The 19,291-nt window shown below is 45.3% G+C and overlaps 1 protein-coding gene across 3 annotated transcripts in view; it reads right to left on the bottom strand.

Annotated features, from left to right (window-relative positions):
- TBC1D5 (TBC1 domain family member 5) overlaps positions 1–19,291 on the bottom strand; it is a 119,606-nt gene that overhangs the window by 74,454 nt on the left and 25,861 nt on the right. For all 3 annotated transcript variants that reach the window (XM_055071567.2, XM_055071568.2, XM_050179592.3), the window contains exons 6-9: positions 16,763–16,865; positions 11,707–11,795; positions 9,676–9,696; positions 9,533–9,583 (exon numbers count right to left, since the gene is read on the bottom strand). In XM_055071567.2, the coding sequence (XP_054927542.2) occupies positions 9,533–9,583; positions 9,676–9,696; positions 11,707–11,795; positions 16,763–16,865 (264 nt within the window). The remainder of the gene's footprint in view (positions 1–9,532; positions 9,584–9,675; positions 9,697–11,706; positions 11,796–16,762; positions 16,866–19,291) is intronic.

Below are 19,291 nucleotides of genomic sequence, written 5' to 3'. Positions count from 1 at the left end.
TTCCTCAATTTGCTGATGTCGCATATCCCTTGACAAGCCTTCTGCACAAGGACGCTGCTTTTGAGTGGGCGTCTTATTGTTCTGCTTCCTTTCAACAGCTAAAGTTTCTGCTGATGTCGTGACCGATCCTCCAACGCTTCAATCCTTTCACACCAACAGAAGTCCACACAGATGCGAGTGGTGTAGGTCTTGGTGCTGTTCTGGTTCAACGCTTGGATGACAAAGAACAAGTCATTGCCTACGCAAGTCGGTTTAAGCTAACCCGAGCATAACTACACGGAGACTGAGCAGGGATGTCTTGCTGTTATTTTTGCGGTGTAGCGATTTTGGTCATACCTGTATGGTCGTCATATTACGATCATCACCCATCATTATTCTTTGTGCTGGCTCGTGAATCTTCGCGATCCATCTGGATGCCTTGCACAATGGGCCCTGCATCTGCAAGAGTACAGCTTCATTGTATCCTGGCCGACGACACACTGATGCTGATTGCCTTTCCCGGATGCCTCTTAGTACAACGAAATGCAACGCCGACAGTTTTGACCACCAAGAGAGCAATGTGATGATCTGAGTTTAGAGCCAGTTTTCTCTGCTGCCAAAGAGTCGACATCATGTAGTTTTTGTGTTCGGGATGGACTGCTGTACAAGGAGAATTTCTCTGCGACAGGTGCACGGTTTCTTATGGTGGTGCCAGAAGCCCTCCGCTCTTCTGTTTTGTGTGTCGTGCACGATGATCCAACTTCAGGTGATTTAGGGTCCAAGCGGACACTCCATCGTGCCAAAGAAAGATTTTACTGGTCTCAAATGCACAAGGCAACAGAGACATACGTAGCCACTTGCACCGAGTGTCAAAGTCACAAGAGACCTACTGCAGCTCCAGCCGGTTCCTTACAGCCTGTGGTGCCACCCAGTTCCCCCTTTGAGCAAATAGGCATTGACCTCATAGGCCAATTCCCACATTCTTCCAAGGGCAACCGCTGGATGATTGTATGTGCAGGCTGTGCTGTTATCGCCTGCCTGGGTGCGGTGTGTGACGTCACGACAGATAGCTGGGCGACCACTGCGAGTGCCAAGCTACCTGTAACACGTGACCGCCCTCTCCTCCCCACCCCCCCCTAGTGTATATTATCGGCCAGCTGAATAAAGCCGGGGGCTTTTCTTTCGTCACCTGGAGTGCGGCTTGTCGACTGTTCCTTCCGACACACGCGTCGCGCTCGTATGCCGTGTCACCACATGGTGTCAGGAGTGGGGTGTGGTCAACTATTTCGCTGAGGCCGTGGACCGCAGCATTTCCAGGAAATGGCAAACAAGCCCGCAACGGTAATTCCTGGGCTCCAGCAGCCACCACCGCTGGACTTTGACAAAACGTCAGAGTGGCCGGCGTGGATCGACCACTTCGATGACTACTGCTTCGCCACAGCTCTCAACGAGCGTTCAGGAGAGGCCCAGGTACGCACGCTACTTTAGACAATGGGACGCCAAGCCCGCGAAGTCTTTGCTACATTTGAGCTGACCGACGATGAAGCAAAAAGTTACGATGTCATCAAGCAGAAGTTCGACAGTCATTTCATCAAAGAGCGGAACATTGTTTATGAAAGTGCCTGCTTTCACAGACACCAGCAACGGCCAGAAGAGTCGGTGGATCAGTTCGCAACTGCTCTTCACGTGCTGGCAGACCGCTGCGACTTTGGGGTTATGAAGAAGAGACTCATCCAGGACAGGCTTGTCGTCGGGCTCTGGAACGTGCAACTATCCGAGGCCTTGCAGATGGATCTGCAGCTGACATTGGCTACGGCGCTGGCCAAGGCTCGCCTCAAGGAAATCGTGCGTCAGCAGCAGCAGAGCCTTCGACCGGAGGGTATCCACATCGGGAGCCCGCCAGAACTTCCGGAACAAGGTGCCATCGTGGACGCCGTAGGCCACCAGAAACGCCCGCAGCACAAAGAGGGACGGTGCCCCTACTGCGTCGACGACGCACACCCGAGGTCGACGTGCCCAGCCAAAGCTTCCAAGTGCCACTATTGTGGTAACAAAGGACATTTTGCGAAATCCTGCCTCAAGAAAGTTGGATCAGCGCAAAGAAAGGTACGCGTCTCGGCTGTCGAACATGGTACCGGAGAAACTTTCATTGGCGCGATTGACGTGGCCGGGAAACCGCGCTATGTGCAGGTTCTGATAAACTCTGTGCCTATCCTTGCTAAAGTTGATTCGGGTGCAGAAGTGTCAGTTCTACCTTCTACATTTCCAGGATTGCCCACCCACCTAGATAACGCAGATGAGGTACTACAGGGGGCTGGCGGGAACAAGCTCAACGTTCTAGGCAAATTTGTCGCTGAGATTGCGTGGAAACAGAGGACTGCCTGACAAACGTGCTATGTCGTTAGCCCTCTTCGCGATGTACTTCTCGGGCTGCCAGCCTTAGAGGCTTTAGGTATCGTTAAATTTGCAGACTCGCTTACTGCAGACAAGCAACGGTACGAGACACTTTTTCCGCGCATGGGTCGTAGCCTAGGCACTATCCCAGGAGAATACACTATCAGGCTACAACCAGGCGCAATTCCACATGCCATAACCGTTCCGCGGCGAGTACCGATTCCACTCATGGAAAGGCTAAAGCATGAAATCGAGAGGCTCGTGCGCATGGGAATAATTAGAAAGGTAGACGGCCCCACGGATTGGTGCGCAGGAATAGTCCTAGTAACGAAACAGCCGGGGGAACTGAGAGTATGCGTCGACCTCACAAAGTTAAATATGTGCATTGTTCGTGAGCGCTTCACGCTACCTACGGTCGATCAAGCATTACTGGCCGGTGCGAAATGGTTTTTGAAGCTTGTTGACGTCTTCTCGAGGTTCCATCAAGTCCGACTACGTAGGGATTCTGAAGAATTAACTACGTTCTTGAATCCATTTGGGAGGTACTATTTTACCAGACTACCGTTCGGAATTACGTCCGCTCCAGAGTATTTCCAGAAAGGGATGTCTGAAATCCTATGTGGCCTGCCAGGTGTTGTCAACGTCATGGATGACATTTTAGTGTTCGGTAATACGAAAGCCCAGCATGACGAACATTTAGCTGATGTTATGTCACGCCTAGCTAGCGCAGACGTGACTCTGAACATGAAAAGTGCCTGTTTGGCGTTAATAAACTGAGATTTTTGGGCTATATTCTGAATGAGAATGGAATTGAGCCTGATCCAGCGAAGGTCAGCGCTATTAAGAATCTAAACGCACCGGAAAATGTCGCCGAACTGAGAAGTTTGCTTGGCATGGCCAATCACCTACGTCGCTTTTTGCCTCACCTGGCGCAAACTACCGCTCCGATGCGTGCACTTTTGCACAAAGATAGCGAATGGGTCTGGGGGTGTGACCAAGCAAAAGCGCTGAACAAGTTGAAAGGGCTAATTTGTTCTGCGCAGTGTATGGCCATGTACGATGCAACGCTTCCTACAATCCTTTCAGCGGACGCATCCTCTTTCAGACTGGGAGCTGTTCTTTTTCAAACGCAGAAAGACGGTCACCGTAGACCAATAGCTTTCGCGTCTCGTTCTCTCACGAACACAGAACGGCGATACTCCCAGATAGAAAAAGAAGCACTAGCGCCGACGTGGGCAGCCGAAAGATTTGACGAGTACATCCGTGGCCTAAGCGTTACCTTTAAAACTGATCACAAGCCTTTAGTGTCTTTATTGGGCCAGATGGCCATTGATGATATCCCCCCTCGAATTCAACGCTTCCGGCTATGCCTAATGCGCTATCTTTTCACGGTCCAGTACGTTCCCGGCAAATCGCTAGTCACAGCCGACACCCTTTCGCGATCCCCTGTAGCAGGCAGCGATTCTGAAAAAGGCTTGAGTGTGTCAGATATCACAGCGTACTCTAAAGCATGTTTGCTTGGCTTGGAAATGGGGGACAATTTTTTATCAAGAGTGAAAGAATGTCAAATTAATGAATCCGTTTGCAAACAGCTGCGCAGACTGTGCAAAACCAATTGGCCAAGGAAACCGAATGTTCCTTCTTTTCTCATGCCTTACTGGCAAGATAGAGCATGTCTTAGCATAATTGATGGTCTCTTGTTGAAAGGAACAAGGCTTGTAATCCCACAGTCTCTAAGAACAGAACTGCTGTGCAGACTGCATGATGGGCACCAGGGTATCGTGCGTTGTCGCAATGTTGCTAAAGGTTCTGTCTGGTGGCCAACATTGAGCACCGTACTGGCACAGTTCGTGAATGAGTGCACTGTTTGCGCACAACATGCCCAGCAACTAGCCGAGCCCATGATAGCAACAGCAACACCATCGTTTCCTTGGGAGAGAGTGGGAGTAGATATTGACACATGTACTTACATTTATCGAGCGACCACGTTTCGCTGCCTAACAAATGTTATCGCACAGCGCTTGACACGCCTGCATGTATCCGAAGTTTCTGGAACGTTATCGATGCTTCTATCCGCTGTCTGTTGTCGCCGAACCTTGTGTTATCTGATTTCATCGCATGACTCGAATGGTGTAGAACTTTTTGGAAGGCATGCGGGTCCCAACGATTAGTCTCGAACATTCGATGGCTGCTGCATAAAAGCCGACGCGCTTGACCCGCTGATGAGATTTTCGACGATCGCCGACTGTGGTCGCCGCTATCGTTGTGCTATAAGTGTAGCCTGTTTTTGTGGGCACAGGTTCGCCCAATAAAAGTTAGTTTTGTCTTTCACAGTATTGCTACTGTGTTCTTCAACGTCACCACCATGTGACAATATGTGCGTAATCAACGGCCGGCATATCTTGTCGCCGTGGATTATCTTTCACGTTACCCTGAGGTAGCCATTCTTCCTTCCACAAAGTCGGGAACGGTCACTGATAGACTGAAAAGCATTTTTTTCTAGGCATGGAATCCCTGAGTGCGTGGTGACCGACAACGGACCTCAGTTCGTGGCAACCCAGTTTAGCCTGTTTCACATGCAAGCGATTGAGCGAACGGAGCGAACAGCGGCGCGGTGCTGCGAAGCTTTTCGCGAGCTTTCGTTTCACATGCATTGCCGCCGCGCGTTTTCCGCCGCTACGAATAGCAATGTTGCTGGCAAAAAACACGGGACTTTCAGCCAGTTTCGGTAGTTTGCGACTACCAACGTAAGCATTGCTTTGTCCCTGCCTCTCAAATTTTTATTTTATGAATACATATGCTGCGCTTAGCAATTAACAATTCGTTGAAAAGCTCTCTGGGCATGTTGTTCGTACCCCGTGTAGCAAGTAAATAAACATCGTCCTATGCGCAGGCTTTCCTGCACTAGTCCTCCACTGGTCACGTGTCGAGGCGGGCCATTCGGAAGCGATGCTGCCGCTCTGCCGCTGCGATGAAATTCCAACTTTTGAACAGTTCGCTATGTCCTATGGGTTTTGCCATGTCACCGTGAGTCCGAGGCACCCGCAGGGCAACGGTGAAGTAGAGCGAATGGTTCAGACGGTTAAGCACCTCCTTCTAAAGTCATAAGACTCTTGTCTGGCATTGTTGGCTTACAGGGCGACGCCCGGCATTCTTGGGGGCAGTCCTGCGGAAATACTTATGGGTGGGCGAATGAGGACAAGAGTCCCAATGCTACCCACGTCATCGAAATCCGGGAAAAAGCAGCCCGAAAGTCGTGGCCAGCGACCAGACGGTGAGGCGGTGGCAATGCCGCTACTACAACCGACGCCATCGTGCCAGACGGCTTCCCGAGCTAGAAGCAGGTGACCTGGTCTGGGTGACAGACATGCAATCCAAGGCTACAGTCCTCGCACGAGCACCGAAACTGCGGCCATATGTAGTATGAACAGACGACGGCGTTGACCTCCGCCAAAACAGGAGAATGCTTAACCGTCTCCCAAAAGAAAGGGTGCACATGGAAACTTACGAATTTCCAGAAAACGCAGAGCAGCCGAGCGCAGCACAATTGGCTCATAGCCCAGATGGCACGACTGCAACAGATTCAGCGGTGCCTCCAACTCGCGCTGTGGCCAATAGTGACCCCACTCCCACTGTAACGCGGTTTGGTAGAGTGGTGAAGAAACCCATCCAACTGGGCATTGATGAGTAGTGCTTTGGTGTTTAGTGTTTTTCTAGTACAAAATATGTTCTCTACCTTGAATTTGCGAATGTTCCTGTGTAGTGAAGAAATCCATAAGACTGGACTTTGAGTGGTTTGCTGTCTTGTTTTTTCTAGTACTATAACATATTCTCTACCATGTATGTGCCAATGTTCCTGTGCTTGAAAAAGAGGGATGTGCTGTTATCGCCTGCCTGTGTACGGCATGTGACGTCACGACAGATAGCTGGGCGACCACTGCGAATGCCAAGCTACTTGTAACACGTGACCCCCTATTATCTATTATCGGCCAGCTGAATAAAGACGGGGGCTTTTTCTTTCGTCACCTGGAGCGCGGCTTGTCGACTGTTCCTTCCGACACGCATACGCATCGCGCTCGTATGCTGTGTCACCACACAGACTACCTAACTCGGTTCTGTGAGATGGCAGCACTACCCTCTGGAACTGCAGGCGAGGTTTCAAAGTTTATGCTGCATTGCATTATACTTCGTCATGGTCCCCCTCGAGACATCATTAGCAACCGTGGCCGTCAGTTCACAGCTGATGTTGTTGAAAAACTTCCTACGTTCATGCGCCTGCAACCTGCCACACTCGACGCCTTATCACCTGCAGATCAATGGTCTGACAGAACGCACAAACAGAACACTTGTGAACATGATTTCCATGTACGTAAGCTCGGTGCACAAGAACTGGGATGAAGTATTGCCGTTCGTCACTTACGCATACACCACGCAACGTGAGACCACTGGATGCAGTCCGTTTTTCCTTCTTTATGCTTGTCCGCCGAGGTACACATTGAACACTATCTTTCCTTTTAGTAATCCCGAGGACGTTTGTATCACAGAAACCCTCCGCCGAGTGGAGGAGGCTCGGTGCCTCGCTCGATTACGTACGCTAGCTTCACAAAAGCAGTACAAATCCCGATACGATAGTCGATACCGGCAAGTAACTTATGATCCGGGTGACCTAGTGTGGCTATGGACTCCCGTGCGTAAACGTGGTCTATGTCAAAAACAGCTCGCCAACTATGTTGGACCATTCATTGTGCTTGAACGGCTCAGCGAGGTGAATTATAGAATTGTGGGCCTCACTTCCAGTGAAAGACGGTCATCCAAGACCAACATCATGCACGTAGCTCGCCTGAAGCCATTTACTCAACGAAAGCTCCACTGACTTCTCGCCCGGAGGGCTTCGTCTGCGAAAGGAGCCATGTTATAGTGCGTCAAACGTAGTGGAGCAACAGCATCAGCAGTAACTGCAACATTAAGAGGGCAGTGAGGAAGAGAAGGACAACGTGCAGTACTGGTACCCACTTGCCCTACGGCTCCCTGAAATACAGTCGAACCCGGCTATATCGAACTCGCCAAAAAACGCCTATCAGTTCGATATAGAGCATAATTCGATATAAGCCTGCTAAATAATTGGATGTCATAAAAGCACATACCATTTATAAAATCACTTTATTGATGAAACTAGCTTAATTAGTTTCGCACGAAATAGTCCTGCATTTTCTTCTGCTAGGGCAATTTCGCTGCGTGCGAGGCACGCACTTTTCCACTTTGTTTAAGGAGTCTCAGCAGCTGAGGCCGCAACATTCCGCATTCGCGCAGAAGCACCGGACTATCTATAGTGCGAGCGCACCAATCACTTCGGAGGATGTGGGCCAAAGACGGTCGTTGCTTTCCTCGTTGCGCACATTTTCACTTGTGCTCGGCGCGATGTCAGCAATGTAGTCTTCGTTTCCGGGCTCTCCCGTGGTCGCGACACCATCATTTGCGCTCACAAACTCGTCCACCGTTGATTCGTCAACAGCTTCCGGAAATTCTGACAGCTCGCTCCAAACTTCGGCAACAACGGCAACGGCTTCGTCGCATTAATCAGAATTTACAGTCATCACCGAGCACGCGGAAGTCGGTACGGCTGAAGCTATTTTGGATGAACCACTCGTACACGGCCGTGCGTAAGCGTCGGGCGCCACGGGCGTAACTACGGGCACCGGGTCGCGAGTTAGGCCGCTTTAGCCCTAATTTCCCCCTTCAAGATCGTGCCGAGAGTGCACCTCGGAACCTTGTACGTTGCGAGGACATCCGACTTGTCACCGCGTTCGACCCGATTTATGATTTCGAGCTTCACGACGAAAGGCGAATTCTGCCGCTTCATCACGGCAACATTGCGGGAGAAGGCGCACACAATGAATCAGATAAGCAGCGAGACAACTCGCACTTTCGCTGCTTTCGCCATCTTGCACGACGAGGGCACAAGAGCCTCTGATTGGCTGTCTGAGCAAGCGCTGCGGGCGGGCGGGCCAGGATCATTTTTTGTAGGGGGGTGTCGGCGGCTCCGAGATAGCGCGGTCACGTAGGGAGAGCGGTTGGATGGAGCCGCGCCGCCGGGTTTTCCCGTCACTGCGAGGGAAAGCCAACTTCCGGGGCACTTTCCGCCGCTTGACATTCGATATATCGGGAGTCGCTACTAGTTTTGTTCGATGTAAGCGTAATTTTTGCTATATATACTCATTGTAACTATACCGTGTCCAGAAATTGTTCGATATATGGAATAATTCGATGTAAACGGGTTCGATATAGTCGGGTTCGACTGTAAACGTCTTCTACACACCCCATAACAATAGTTACAAGATATAACAACGGGCAGAAGACAAGCATACAGGATGGAGCCCGTCCAAGTGACTATCAGCAATCGTCGTCTTCGTCAGTCCTCTCATCATCGCTCACTACTGCAGCGCCTAATGTGTATCGGTGCTTGTTATATCAAGACTCAACTGTAGTCACACCTCCTCTGAGTTTATAAGGTTAACTGACCCAGTTTCCTGTCCTGCTACAATGTTACAGTTACAGGTAACCAGCCTCAAGTATATGTTGACTATTCTGACCATCTGAAGTTAACAGAAACTCTTGGGAAAGACAGAGCTCTACCTATGGCAACCCTGGATGTTGATGACAATTACTCACGGATGATTTTTACAATTTTGCTGACAATGCAATGTGGTAAATGTCAACCAATGGAAATATGAATTATGATTATGAATTATGAGGCACGCAAGAATGGATTTCAGGATTCGCTGTACTGATTGTGAATTATCGAGTAGAAGTGAGGTTGCAGGCAAGAATTCATGCCATCCTTTGAAGCAAACAAATGTTTCCTGCCCCTCTTAATGAATGTTATTGCTAGTCATTTTTACCAGTGCTGAAGCTAGCAGATTTATTCACCAAATGTCATGTTCTAGCAATGTTCTAGCATGAGACCTTTTTTTTTTTATCTGAACAAAAACAAACAGCTGGTCACAATTGCTGGGTAGCTGATGCTGAGTAAAACTATGTTCAAATAGTAACGATTTTACTTTTTGAACACAGCTGGACTCAGCATGAGCTACCCAGAAATTATGACCAGCTATTCATCTTGCGCTGCCTATAACAAGACAAATGCAGGAGCAATTCTTACAAGGCATCATGCTCAGTGTAGTCCGGATTGAGAAGCTCCCTGATGTCATCCCTGCAGAAATAAAAATAAAGTCCACTGACTTTGACAGGATGGTGTAGGCGACAAGAAAATATTTCATGCAAAAGGCCTAACAAAGAACTCACCTCAGTGCATCTTGGAACTCCCTGAAAACAAACAGGGAAAGAAAAATTATTCACATCAATAATTACACATATGCCAGAGTCATAAAACTGGTTTGTTCGAATGTTAGTTCAAATATTAGTTCTACAAAAATTCAGTCATCCCGTCCCATCATAATTCAGACTTGCTGTCTCATTCTGGCAAACACATGCAGCATTCTACAGCACCAAAAACTGCTTGCTGATTCAGATGTGTTTGGCTGCACGGCTGCTCATTCAGACAATATTGAAAGAGTGGCAACTGTCGAATCGCATGAGGTATGTTAACGTCCAAACAAAATGAAGCATAACCTTATATGTCCCAACATGTCAATTTGCTACATACACAAAACACACACACACGCACACAGAAAACACTTTCTAGGAGCTCTCTGGCAATACCTTCTATTCAGGCTTTCAAATATTAAAAAAAAATTATGAAAATGGGAGAAACAAAAAAAAAAACCTAAATTTGTTTACAGCTCTAATTTCACACAAAAGCAAGTATGTATTGATATTTTGTAAACTGAACCTAGCAGAGTATTTGAAGTGTGCAAAAGTAACATGCTGATTTGTAGTTTATACATGAAATTGCTGTCTCAGTTATATGAGTGTCAGAAAAGTGATAATGTACTGTAAGTTATATCCCTAGCCCACACTACAGAAGCTCCTACAGCTGCAATTTAATGAAATGTTTATAGTATATCTGCTTTAGTCACATGGCTGCGAATCTTTCGATGGAACTTGGCTTTCTTGGCTTAGAAACTTTTTATCGCTTCGTCGCCAATTTACCGTTGTTAACGACTGTTCTTCTGCTATCACTGAGGTCACCTCTGGTGTACCACAGGGGAGTGTGTTGGGGCCTCTGCTTTTCGTAATATTTATTAACGACCTACCTTCAAACATTTCCTCCTGCGTACGACTGTTCGCCGACGATTGCGTTGTTTACCGACCAATTAATTCCATTAACGATCATACCACCTTGCAGGATGACCTTCACATTATTACCGACTGGTGTAATACTTAGAAAATGTCTCTTAACCCTTCCAAATGTAGTAATATATCGTTCTCACGCAAGCGCACTAGCTCCATATTCACATACACCATAAATAACACGAATCTGTCACGTACCACTGCCTACAAATACCTTGGTGTAAACCTCACTAGTAACCTTTCTTGGTCTCCGCATATCACTACAATTTGCGCAACTGCATCTAAAACCCTTGGCTTTCTGAGGCGCAACTTGCAAAATTCATCTGCTGACGTGCATAAATTAGCATACCTGACATTCGTACGCCCGCAATTAGAATTTGCATCCGCTGTGTGGTCACCACACCAAGAATACTTAATAATCATGCTGGAACGCATCCAGAACAGAGCTGCCCGATATATAACTCGGTATTTTGATCGGAAGTCAAGTATAACGCAGGTCAAGCTCGATATTTCTTTACAGCCCCTAGACATCCGCCGCAAGATTGCTTTGCTCTGTCTATTACACAAATATGTTCATTCCGATAAACCATGCACATTACCCCTCGAAACCCCCGGCCGTACGTCCTCAAGATTACATAATCATTTTAGCTTCAAGCACATTTTCGGTAAAACCACTGCTTTCAATTTATCTGCTGTACCTCGTGCCATATCCCACTGGAATGGTCTTCCTGATGATATCGTCACGATAACTGATCGTAAAATATTTCGTGAACGCCTGTGCGTGCTTTTTATATAATCTCCTTTCTTTTATATATCTGCTATGCTTGATCATGCTATGCTTTGTTTTCTTTTTTAGTTCAGCCACTGTACAGTTGTCTTAGGTTTATTTTTGAGTTGTTTCCATTGTACTTAACAGTTCTTTGTTACATTGCCCCCCTTACTCAATGCCCGACAGGGCCTGTCAGGTGTTTTCTAAATAAAATAAAATAAAATGGCAATTTTAAGAAACTCATGTCTAAAATTTCAACAAATTAACAGTCAACTGTACAGCATGGTCAGCTCCTAGGCGAGACATTAACTCACCTGATATAGTCCAGCTCCAGGGCATGCAGAAATGCCTGCTGATCATTGTGCAGTACAAAGATGATTGGAGCAAGAAGCTCATGCATACCCTTAGATGAACAAAAATGAAATGTTACATGCATAGAGAGACAATGCAATTTGACTTTACTGCACACAATATTCCACTGGTAAAGAAAGCTACAGAAAAAAAAAAAAGTGAAGTGAATGTGATGGTCATCTAAATGTTACTACCTATGGCAGAGTGCTCACAGTGATGAGCGCATTAAATTAAGTGGTCATCAAGGCAGTGAGGTTCATTATGACTCGCACTATTGCAACCGAACCTCATTAAATTGAACGTGTATATGTATGTGTGTATGCTTTATTTCCACAAAAACTAAATACAGCCTTGCAGGGGTATAGTGGGGAAAAAAAGCTGCTCGTAGCAGCTTGACCAGACCAAAATACCCTTAATACAAAAGAAAAGGGAGCAGCAGAGCGGAAATACAGTTTTCCCAAGCACTTACAAATTCAAGCACTACAACATATGCATACGCATCGCAAATCAAGCAAGGAAGGAAAAGAAAGAAAAAACAACAAAAGCAAGATGTGAGCACGCAAGCAAGAAATGCACAAGATCTCACAGCACTTGATAAGCATATAGGCACTGTACAACTCACATATGAGAGAAAAAATCAAGAATATCAGGAGGAGAACAAGTCGCAATACCAATTTTATCAACTATAAGATCATTTAATAACCGAGGTAGCCTGGAGCACAGCATTTGTGATCCATAGTTTGCACGCGATTTTGGTACGTGCCATACTCTGGCTTTCTTGTACTGTATGGAGTTTCGTGTAGCTTCAAGTTAGCCATAGATGTAATGTAGTTCTTGCTTTTTTTTCTGTTCATGTTTATACCCAAGCCCTAAGCGATACTTTAAAAGGGCCTGTACTTTCAGTGTCTTAAGTTTATGAAATAAATATGCTGAAGGGAAATCGTATGGTTTATTACAAATAGCGCGAAGAGCCTTCTTTTGCAGTATGTACGGCCTGTTGATATTTGTTTCAGAAGTGGTAGCCCAGACAAGAAACAATAATTTAAGCGGCTGAGAAAAAGTGAATTATATATCAAGCATTTAATAGAGCGAGGAAGACAGCTCAAAGAATAAAAAATTGCAGTGATTTATGAAAGCTTACTAGCAAGAAAATCTATATGGTTATGCCAGGTCATAGTATGATCAAAAAATATACCAAGCAATCTTACCGAATTTACAAGTTCAATTTTAGAATTGTTCATTAGCAAATCTTCCTCTACAGTAATTTGTCTGTTCTTAGCGCGAAATAACACCGCCTTAGTTTTTTGCAAATAATAGTCAAACCGTTGTCAAGTGACCATGTGTATAGTTTATTCAAAACTGCATTAGCTCTTGTAATCAATTCGGCAGAGCAGTTAGATAAAAAGAGTAACGTAGTGTCATCAGCATAGATTATGTAACGCGTATCAACATCAATGTTTACTAACTCGTTAATAAAGATATTAAAGAGGAGGGGCCTTAATATACTGCCCGGAGGTACACCTACCTTGACCGACCGAACTTCAGATTTAAAGCTATTTACTTGTACAAACTGCTGTCTATGACCAAGATACGGCCTAATCAAGACAAGTGCAATGCCGCGTATACCACAGTGGTTTAACTTACTAAGCAAGAGATCATGATTTATAGAATCGAAGGCTTTTGAAAAGTCGACAAATACTCCCAATGTTAGCAAACGTTCCTCAAAATTATTTAGAATTAGTTCTTTCTGTTCAAGCAAAGCTAGCTGTGTTGACATATTTTTCTGGAAAACGTACTGATGCTTAGTTACCAAGTTGTGCTTGTCCAGAAATATAGCGAAATACAGTGAACTTTCACTTGAGTGAACTTCAAGGGACTGAAGGAAATAGTTCACTTAACTGAAAGTTCACTAAACTGAATATTCACTAGACCAACATAAGACATGGCATACAGAGTCAAAAATTTGAAGTGCACTTCATGGAACAAAAGACACGGCATCCATAGTGTTAGAAATGTGTGAAATGGAATTTGTACATATCAACAAGTACAAGGTTCATAACAGTTGTAATGCTGCCTTTCTCACTTAGAAAAAAAATCTGTAATCTTCTTCTGCACTTGTACTTTTAAAGCACAGGAAGTAACAAAACTGTCCAAAGAGTCTACGTTTTTGTACACTTCTTCTGGCACTGCTTGCTGTTGAGACACAAAGTCTCTCAACTTTCCAATGTACTCTACAACCTCAGCTAGAGTTATAGGGCTTGAAACTGGCTCGGCAGTTGCCTCTTCTTCATCGCACTCTTCTTCTTCTTCAGGATGAAAACTGAAAACAATCTTCAGATCCGTCTGTCCAGCACAAGTAATCAGTGCACTGTCACACTGTGCATAGTCTTCAAACGAAGTACTATTGCTATCGACCTCCAGCTGATGACAGATCTCTGTCCACATCTCGTCGCGCTGTTCCTTGGCCTTGGTCCTCTGAGCGAGTTCGTTAAACTGAAATATTGACTGTTCCGAAATTCGTTTAAGTGAAACATTTTGGCATAGAGTCTATAAGAAAACTGCCGGGGATTTTTAAAAAGTTCGTTATTCTTAAATATTCGATAAACCGACGTTCGTACAACTGAGAGTTTACTGTATATGGTAAAATGACATAAAAGCAAAGTTTGGCTGGTCCATGCTTTGTTTCAATGGGAGTTTTACTTGTATAACGAATAAAAAAATTCGAAATTTGGCACCGGATTGGTTATACCAATGTAGTTCTATTGCAATAGCAATTATATGGGCATTCCAAGTGAATCTTCGTCGTTGTCGTTGGTGTTGCCATGAGGCTCCACATATATTTAGGTATATATGAGGGTTGATCCAGAAATAAGGTTCCCACAAATTTTAGAAATAGACAACATTGTTTATTCTCATAGAAATTTACATCATTGGAAAGATGAAACTTTCTTTTTTTTTTTTACATAATTGGCATATTTTTCTATGCATTTTTTGTAGATGGTGCTCCAGGTGCTCCAATTTCTGTATCCCAATGTCATAGAACTCCGCTGCCAGCCTGTTGAGGAAGCGTTTCCCCTCTTCTTTGACTTCATCATCACTCTAGAAGTGTTGGCCACTCAAATGTTCCTTTAACTTGGGAAACATGTGATAAATCACTAGGTGCGAGGTTCGGACTGTACGTTGGGTGGGGCATGACAGTCCACCCAAAGTTTGTCAAAAGTTCCTGGGTTTGACGGGAGACGTGAGGTCGGGGGTTGTCGTGAAGCACCGTTACACCGGCTACCAGTCGTCCTCGCCGGCAGTTCTGGATAGCTCGCCTGAGTTTTCTTAGTGTTGCACAATAACTGTCTGAATTGATTGTTGTCCCACATTCCATGAAATCGATCAGCAGTATCCCCTTACGATCCCAAAAAACACTGGCCATGACTTTGCCAGCAGAAGGAGTTTGTTTGGACTTCCTTGTGACTGGTGAATCTGGGTGGCGCCACTGTTTGGATTTTTGTTTCATTTCAGGAGTGAAATGAAACACCCACATTTTGTGTCCCGTAACAATGGCGCCCAACAATCCTTCCTTATCTTCTTGACACTTTTGAAGGAACTGGCGAGCACAGCCAAGGCGTTCCTCCTTGTGGTCTGATGTCAATAGCCGCGGTACCCATCGAGCACAACACTTGTGATACCCAAATTTTTCAGTCAAAGCTCTCCACTGTATCATAAGAACTCTCAGGAATCTGAGCAACAAGTTCACGGACGGTGATACTCCTGTTTTGAAGCACTTCAGGTTGGACCATCTCGATAACCGCCTCCAAAACTGACGGTCTTCCACTGCGTTCTTCATTTTGGACTTTCTTCCGACCGGCACTAAACTCCCTGCACTACTTTCGGACGTGTTGAATGGACATACACTTGTCGCTATACACCTCTGTCAACCGACGATGAATGTCCATGGGTGGAGTCCCTTTGGCGTGCCAAAAATTAAATTACAGAATGAATCTCGCACTTGGCGGGATCAACAATGGGAACCTCCCTATCGGACGTCTGCTGAATCAAGAATGAGTGGCGCAGCAAAGCGCGGCCAGGGGGAGTCGAGAGTGGGGGAACAGCCATGCACAGCTGTGTTGCCAGATTTCACCTCACACCTTCCCGTGTAGCTGGACCTCTTTAGGAACCTTATTTCCGGATCAACCCTCGTATGCATGCTGTATGCCATGCCATGCTACATGTCATGCTGCATATGCAGATTTTATTGCTACTCTATTCTATCACTAACGTTAAACATACCAGGTCTTAAATTCTTTACCAAATTATTTCTCGAAATTTTGAGAATAGCAGGCCGAAAATGTCATGAAACATAACACTTACCGCGCATGTCTTTTATCTTAATTGTTCTCAGACTATTAAAAGTGCAAAAGAATATCAGAGCTCAAACCTCAAAGTGTTGTAATTGTACGGGCATGGCTTTAAACTATCTCCAGGATCAGCCCACGAAAGAGGTTTGAAAAATACCCACCACAGAAAAGCGGTGCTAAAGTCAGTAAGAAAGACTGCTTTTAATAAATAAACATAAATGAAATTGTCCAACGGCAGGATTTCAACCGAGTACCTCTAGCATAACAGCTAAATCCTCTAATTAATGCCTCGGTAAATGGAATAGAACATTCTTAAGAATTTTCTGTGTGCAAGCCAGCACAATGAGACGCTTCGCACAATTTATGAACACTCCACGTGATCTTTCACCCTCATCAATAATTACATATAGAAATACTGATTTCTTTAGTTGTAATATGTTTTCTGGAGAACATTACAATAACTGTATGATTTTCTTTTGAGTCAGAATTTCGGCGCCAGGTTGCGAAAGATGTCTAGGCGTGTTCATGTTCCAATCGCAGAGGCTAATGCACTGGTGCAGCTCTAAACCTGCAGCTGCGACTAACTGAGGAAAGTAGTAGGAAATTAGTGAGGAAATTGCCAAGAAAATCATGGTGAACCACTAAAGATGATTGTGAGAACAGCACAAACCTGACGGTATGAAATCTGTGGATGCTGCCTTGCATAGTGGAAGAGAACGTTCACCATCATTGCCTGGACATCTGATGTCTGGAAAAATTCTATTTCTGGAAATCTGTAGAAACAAAGGAAGTTCTCCTCAGAAAGAATTACATGCACTGCATCCATGAATGCTTGACAAACCAGACAGCTTTTTATAGGGCGAATGTTTATCCCAGAAGTGAGAAAACTGTCAGATTGACCAATGTTTCTTATATTTGGCCTCTACATATCAAGTGAAGCCATACTTTTAAAGCTAAACTGGCTGTAATCTTGACAATTCAAAAGACTAATACAGGCAGACAGCAGTTTTATATAATAGGTCTGGCTTGCCAGAAGTAGCTATAATATCACCAACAAAAGAATAGTGTAATAGCACTGTGAGCTTGAGAAGTGTAAGTGTAACAATGATAGCACAGAACAAGCACAAAAGCAATGCAAAACAAAGCACACAAGAAAATATTATAGAATTTGTTTTGCATCATTGAGATTGTTACAATATTACCCAGAAGAAAATTTAGTGCTGCTGTCCACAAGAGTTTAATAAAGGATCAGTGGCAGTCCAGGACATTGCTATTGGACGGAGCAGAAGCAAACAAGGTGTGTGTGTGTTTATGTGTATGTGAAAGAGAGAGAGAGCAAAATCTATGAAGGCGTGCAATTTTCTCGGCCGTTCTCAAAAAGCCTTTGCACTCGTGCTTCCTTCCTGCGGATGAGGGGGAGAAATGCAGCTTGTGAATGAGTTTTCTGCTGAAAAACAGCGTTGCAAACCTGTCAAGCTTGGAAACTCCACATTCTGTTATAAATAACAGCCTATGGCAATAGACCCCTGGCAACAGGAGCACAGAAGACTGGTCGCAGCCGTCTGGTGATGAGGGAGCAGGCAGTGACGAGATGCTCCTTAGCAAGTTTATTTACATGATGAATGTCAGACACAAGAGTGAGTAATAAATGGTAGCGAGGGTGCTTTATATACTTCAAGGCCTCCAGAATGTTTCTAAGTGCCCTATACAGGCAAGTTACAATATTTTCAGAATCCTTTCTTCCACAGCGAGGTCAATGATTAGGTCAAGTGTTAAAAGTGCAAAACTTTTTGCGCCACAAATAGCAACAACGGCTTGATGAGGAGTCGCAAAGCCTCCAATTATTCACTTAACAGAGTTCTGCCAACAGGCAACTCGTGACTGACACAATGCAGCTTGTTAAACACAATCCGGAATGCAAGACAGAGGTGCCTTAGTTGGGAGCGCAACATTCTGCTGCTAGAGGCAGGGCACCTTCTTTGCTTCTTGAAGCGCTCGGACAACGAAAGGACTTGGCATATTGACACACGTACTTTGTTTTCCTTTTCCCAGTGACCTCTTTTTACAAGCTAACAAATGTTAAGTATTATCGCTCAGTGTAAGATGCCACCTGCATGTATCAGAACATTATAATTTATTGCAGTCGATTCTATCTGTTGCATGTGTTGTTGCCAAACCTTGTAATCAGAGCGTACGTGCAACGCAAATAGTGTTGTACTTTCTAGAAAGTATGCGAGCACAAGTGATTACGCTGGGACCTTTGACAATTCATGCATACTAAAAACCGACGTGCTTGACCCGCTGATCAGATTTCGACGATTGATGAGTGTGCTCGCCACTATCCTTATGCCGAGTTTTACTTGTTTTGCTCTGTGGTTGCTCACTGCCACTACAACATGACAATATTGTTGATCAATACCCTCCCATAGCACCATTCGTCATCAACGCATCGTCCTTTGGTGAATCGTAATACCCACTAAATAGAATATCATTTGTGTTGCCAAACACAAACATTGCTCAGGCAGGTGTGACCTGGTGGGAGCCTTTGCAAGGCACCAACCCTACCTGCTGGTCTCTGTCACCGGCTTCATGAATGGTTCTTTCTGCCCAAGCTGTGGCCATCCACACTCCACAGACCTTTCCCCTGCTTTTGTTGTGTGCCGAGGAGCATTTGTATACCTGCTCTTTCCCAAGAGCAGCAGGCTATTTGCACCCATTTGCACTAAAATTTATCTGCAGAAAACTAAAGTAATGTTTAACAGTCTCAGAAGAGAACAGCAGTTTACGATAGGTAGTGAGGCACCGGAAGTGGTAAGGGAATGCATCTACTTAGGGCAGGTAGTGACCATGGATCCCGATCATGAGACTGAAATAATCAGAGGAATAAGAATGGGCTGGGGTGCGTTTGGCAGGCATTCTCAGATCATGAACAGCAGGTTGCCATTACTCCTCAAGAGAAAAGTGTATAACAGCTGTGTCTTACCAGTACTCACCTACGGGGCAGAAACATGGAGGCTTACGAAAAGGGTTCTACTTAAATTCAGGACGACACAACGAGCTATGGAAAGAAGAATGATGGGTGCAACATTAGGGGGTAAGAAGAGAGCAGCTTCGGTGAGGGAACAAACGTGTTATTGACATCTTAGTTAAAATAAAGAAAAATAAATGGGCATGGCTGGGCATCTAATGAGGAGGGAAG

This window comes from Dermacentor andersoni, chromosome 5, assembly GCF_023375885.2.
Source record: "Dermacentor andersoni chromosome 5, qqDerAnde1_hic_scaffold, whole genome shotgun sequence".
NCBI classification, from domain to species: domain Eukaryota; kingdom Metazoa; phylum Arthropoda; class Arachnida; order Ixodida; family Ixodidae; genus Dermacentor; species Dermacentor andersoni.
This window is presented reverse-complemented; position numbering and strand designations above follow the sequence as displayed.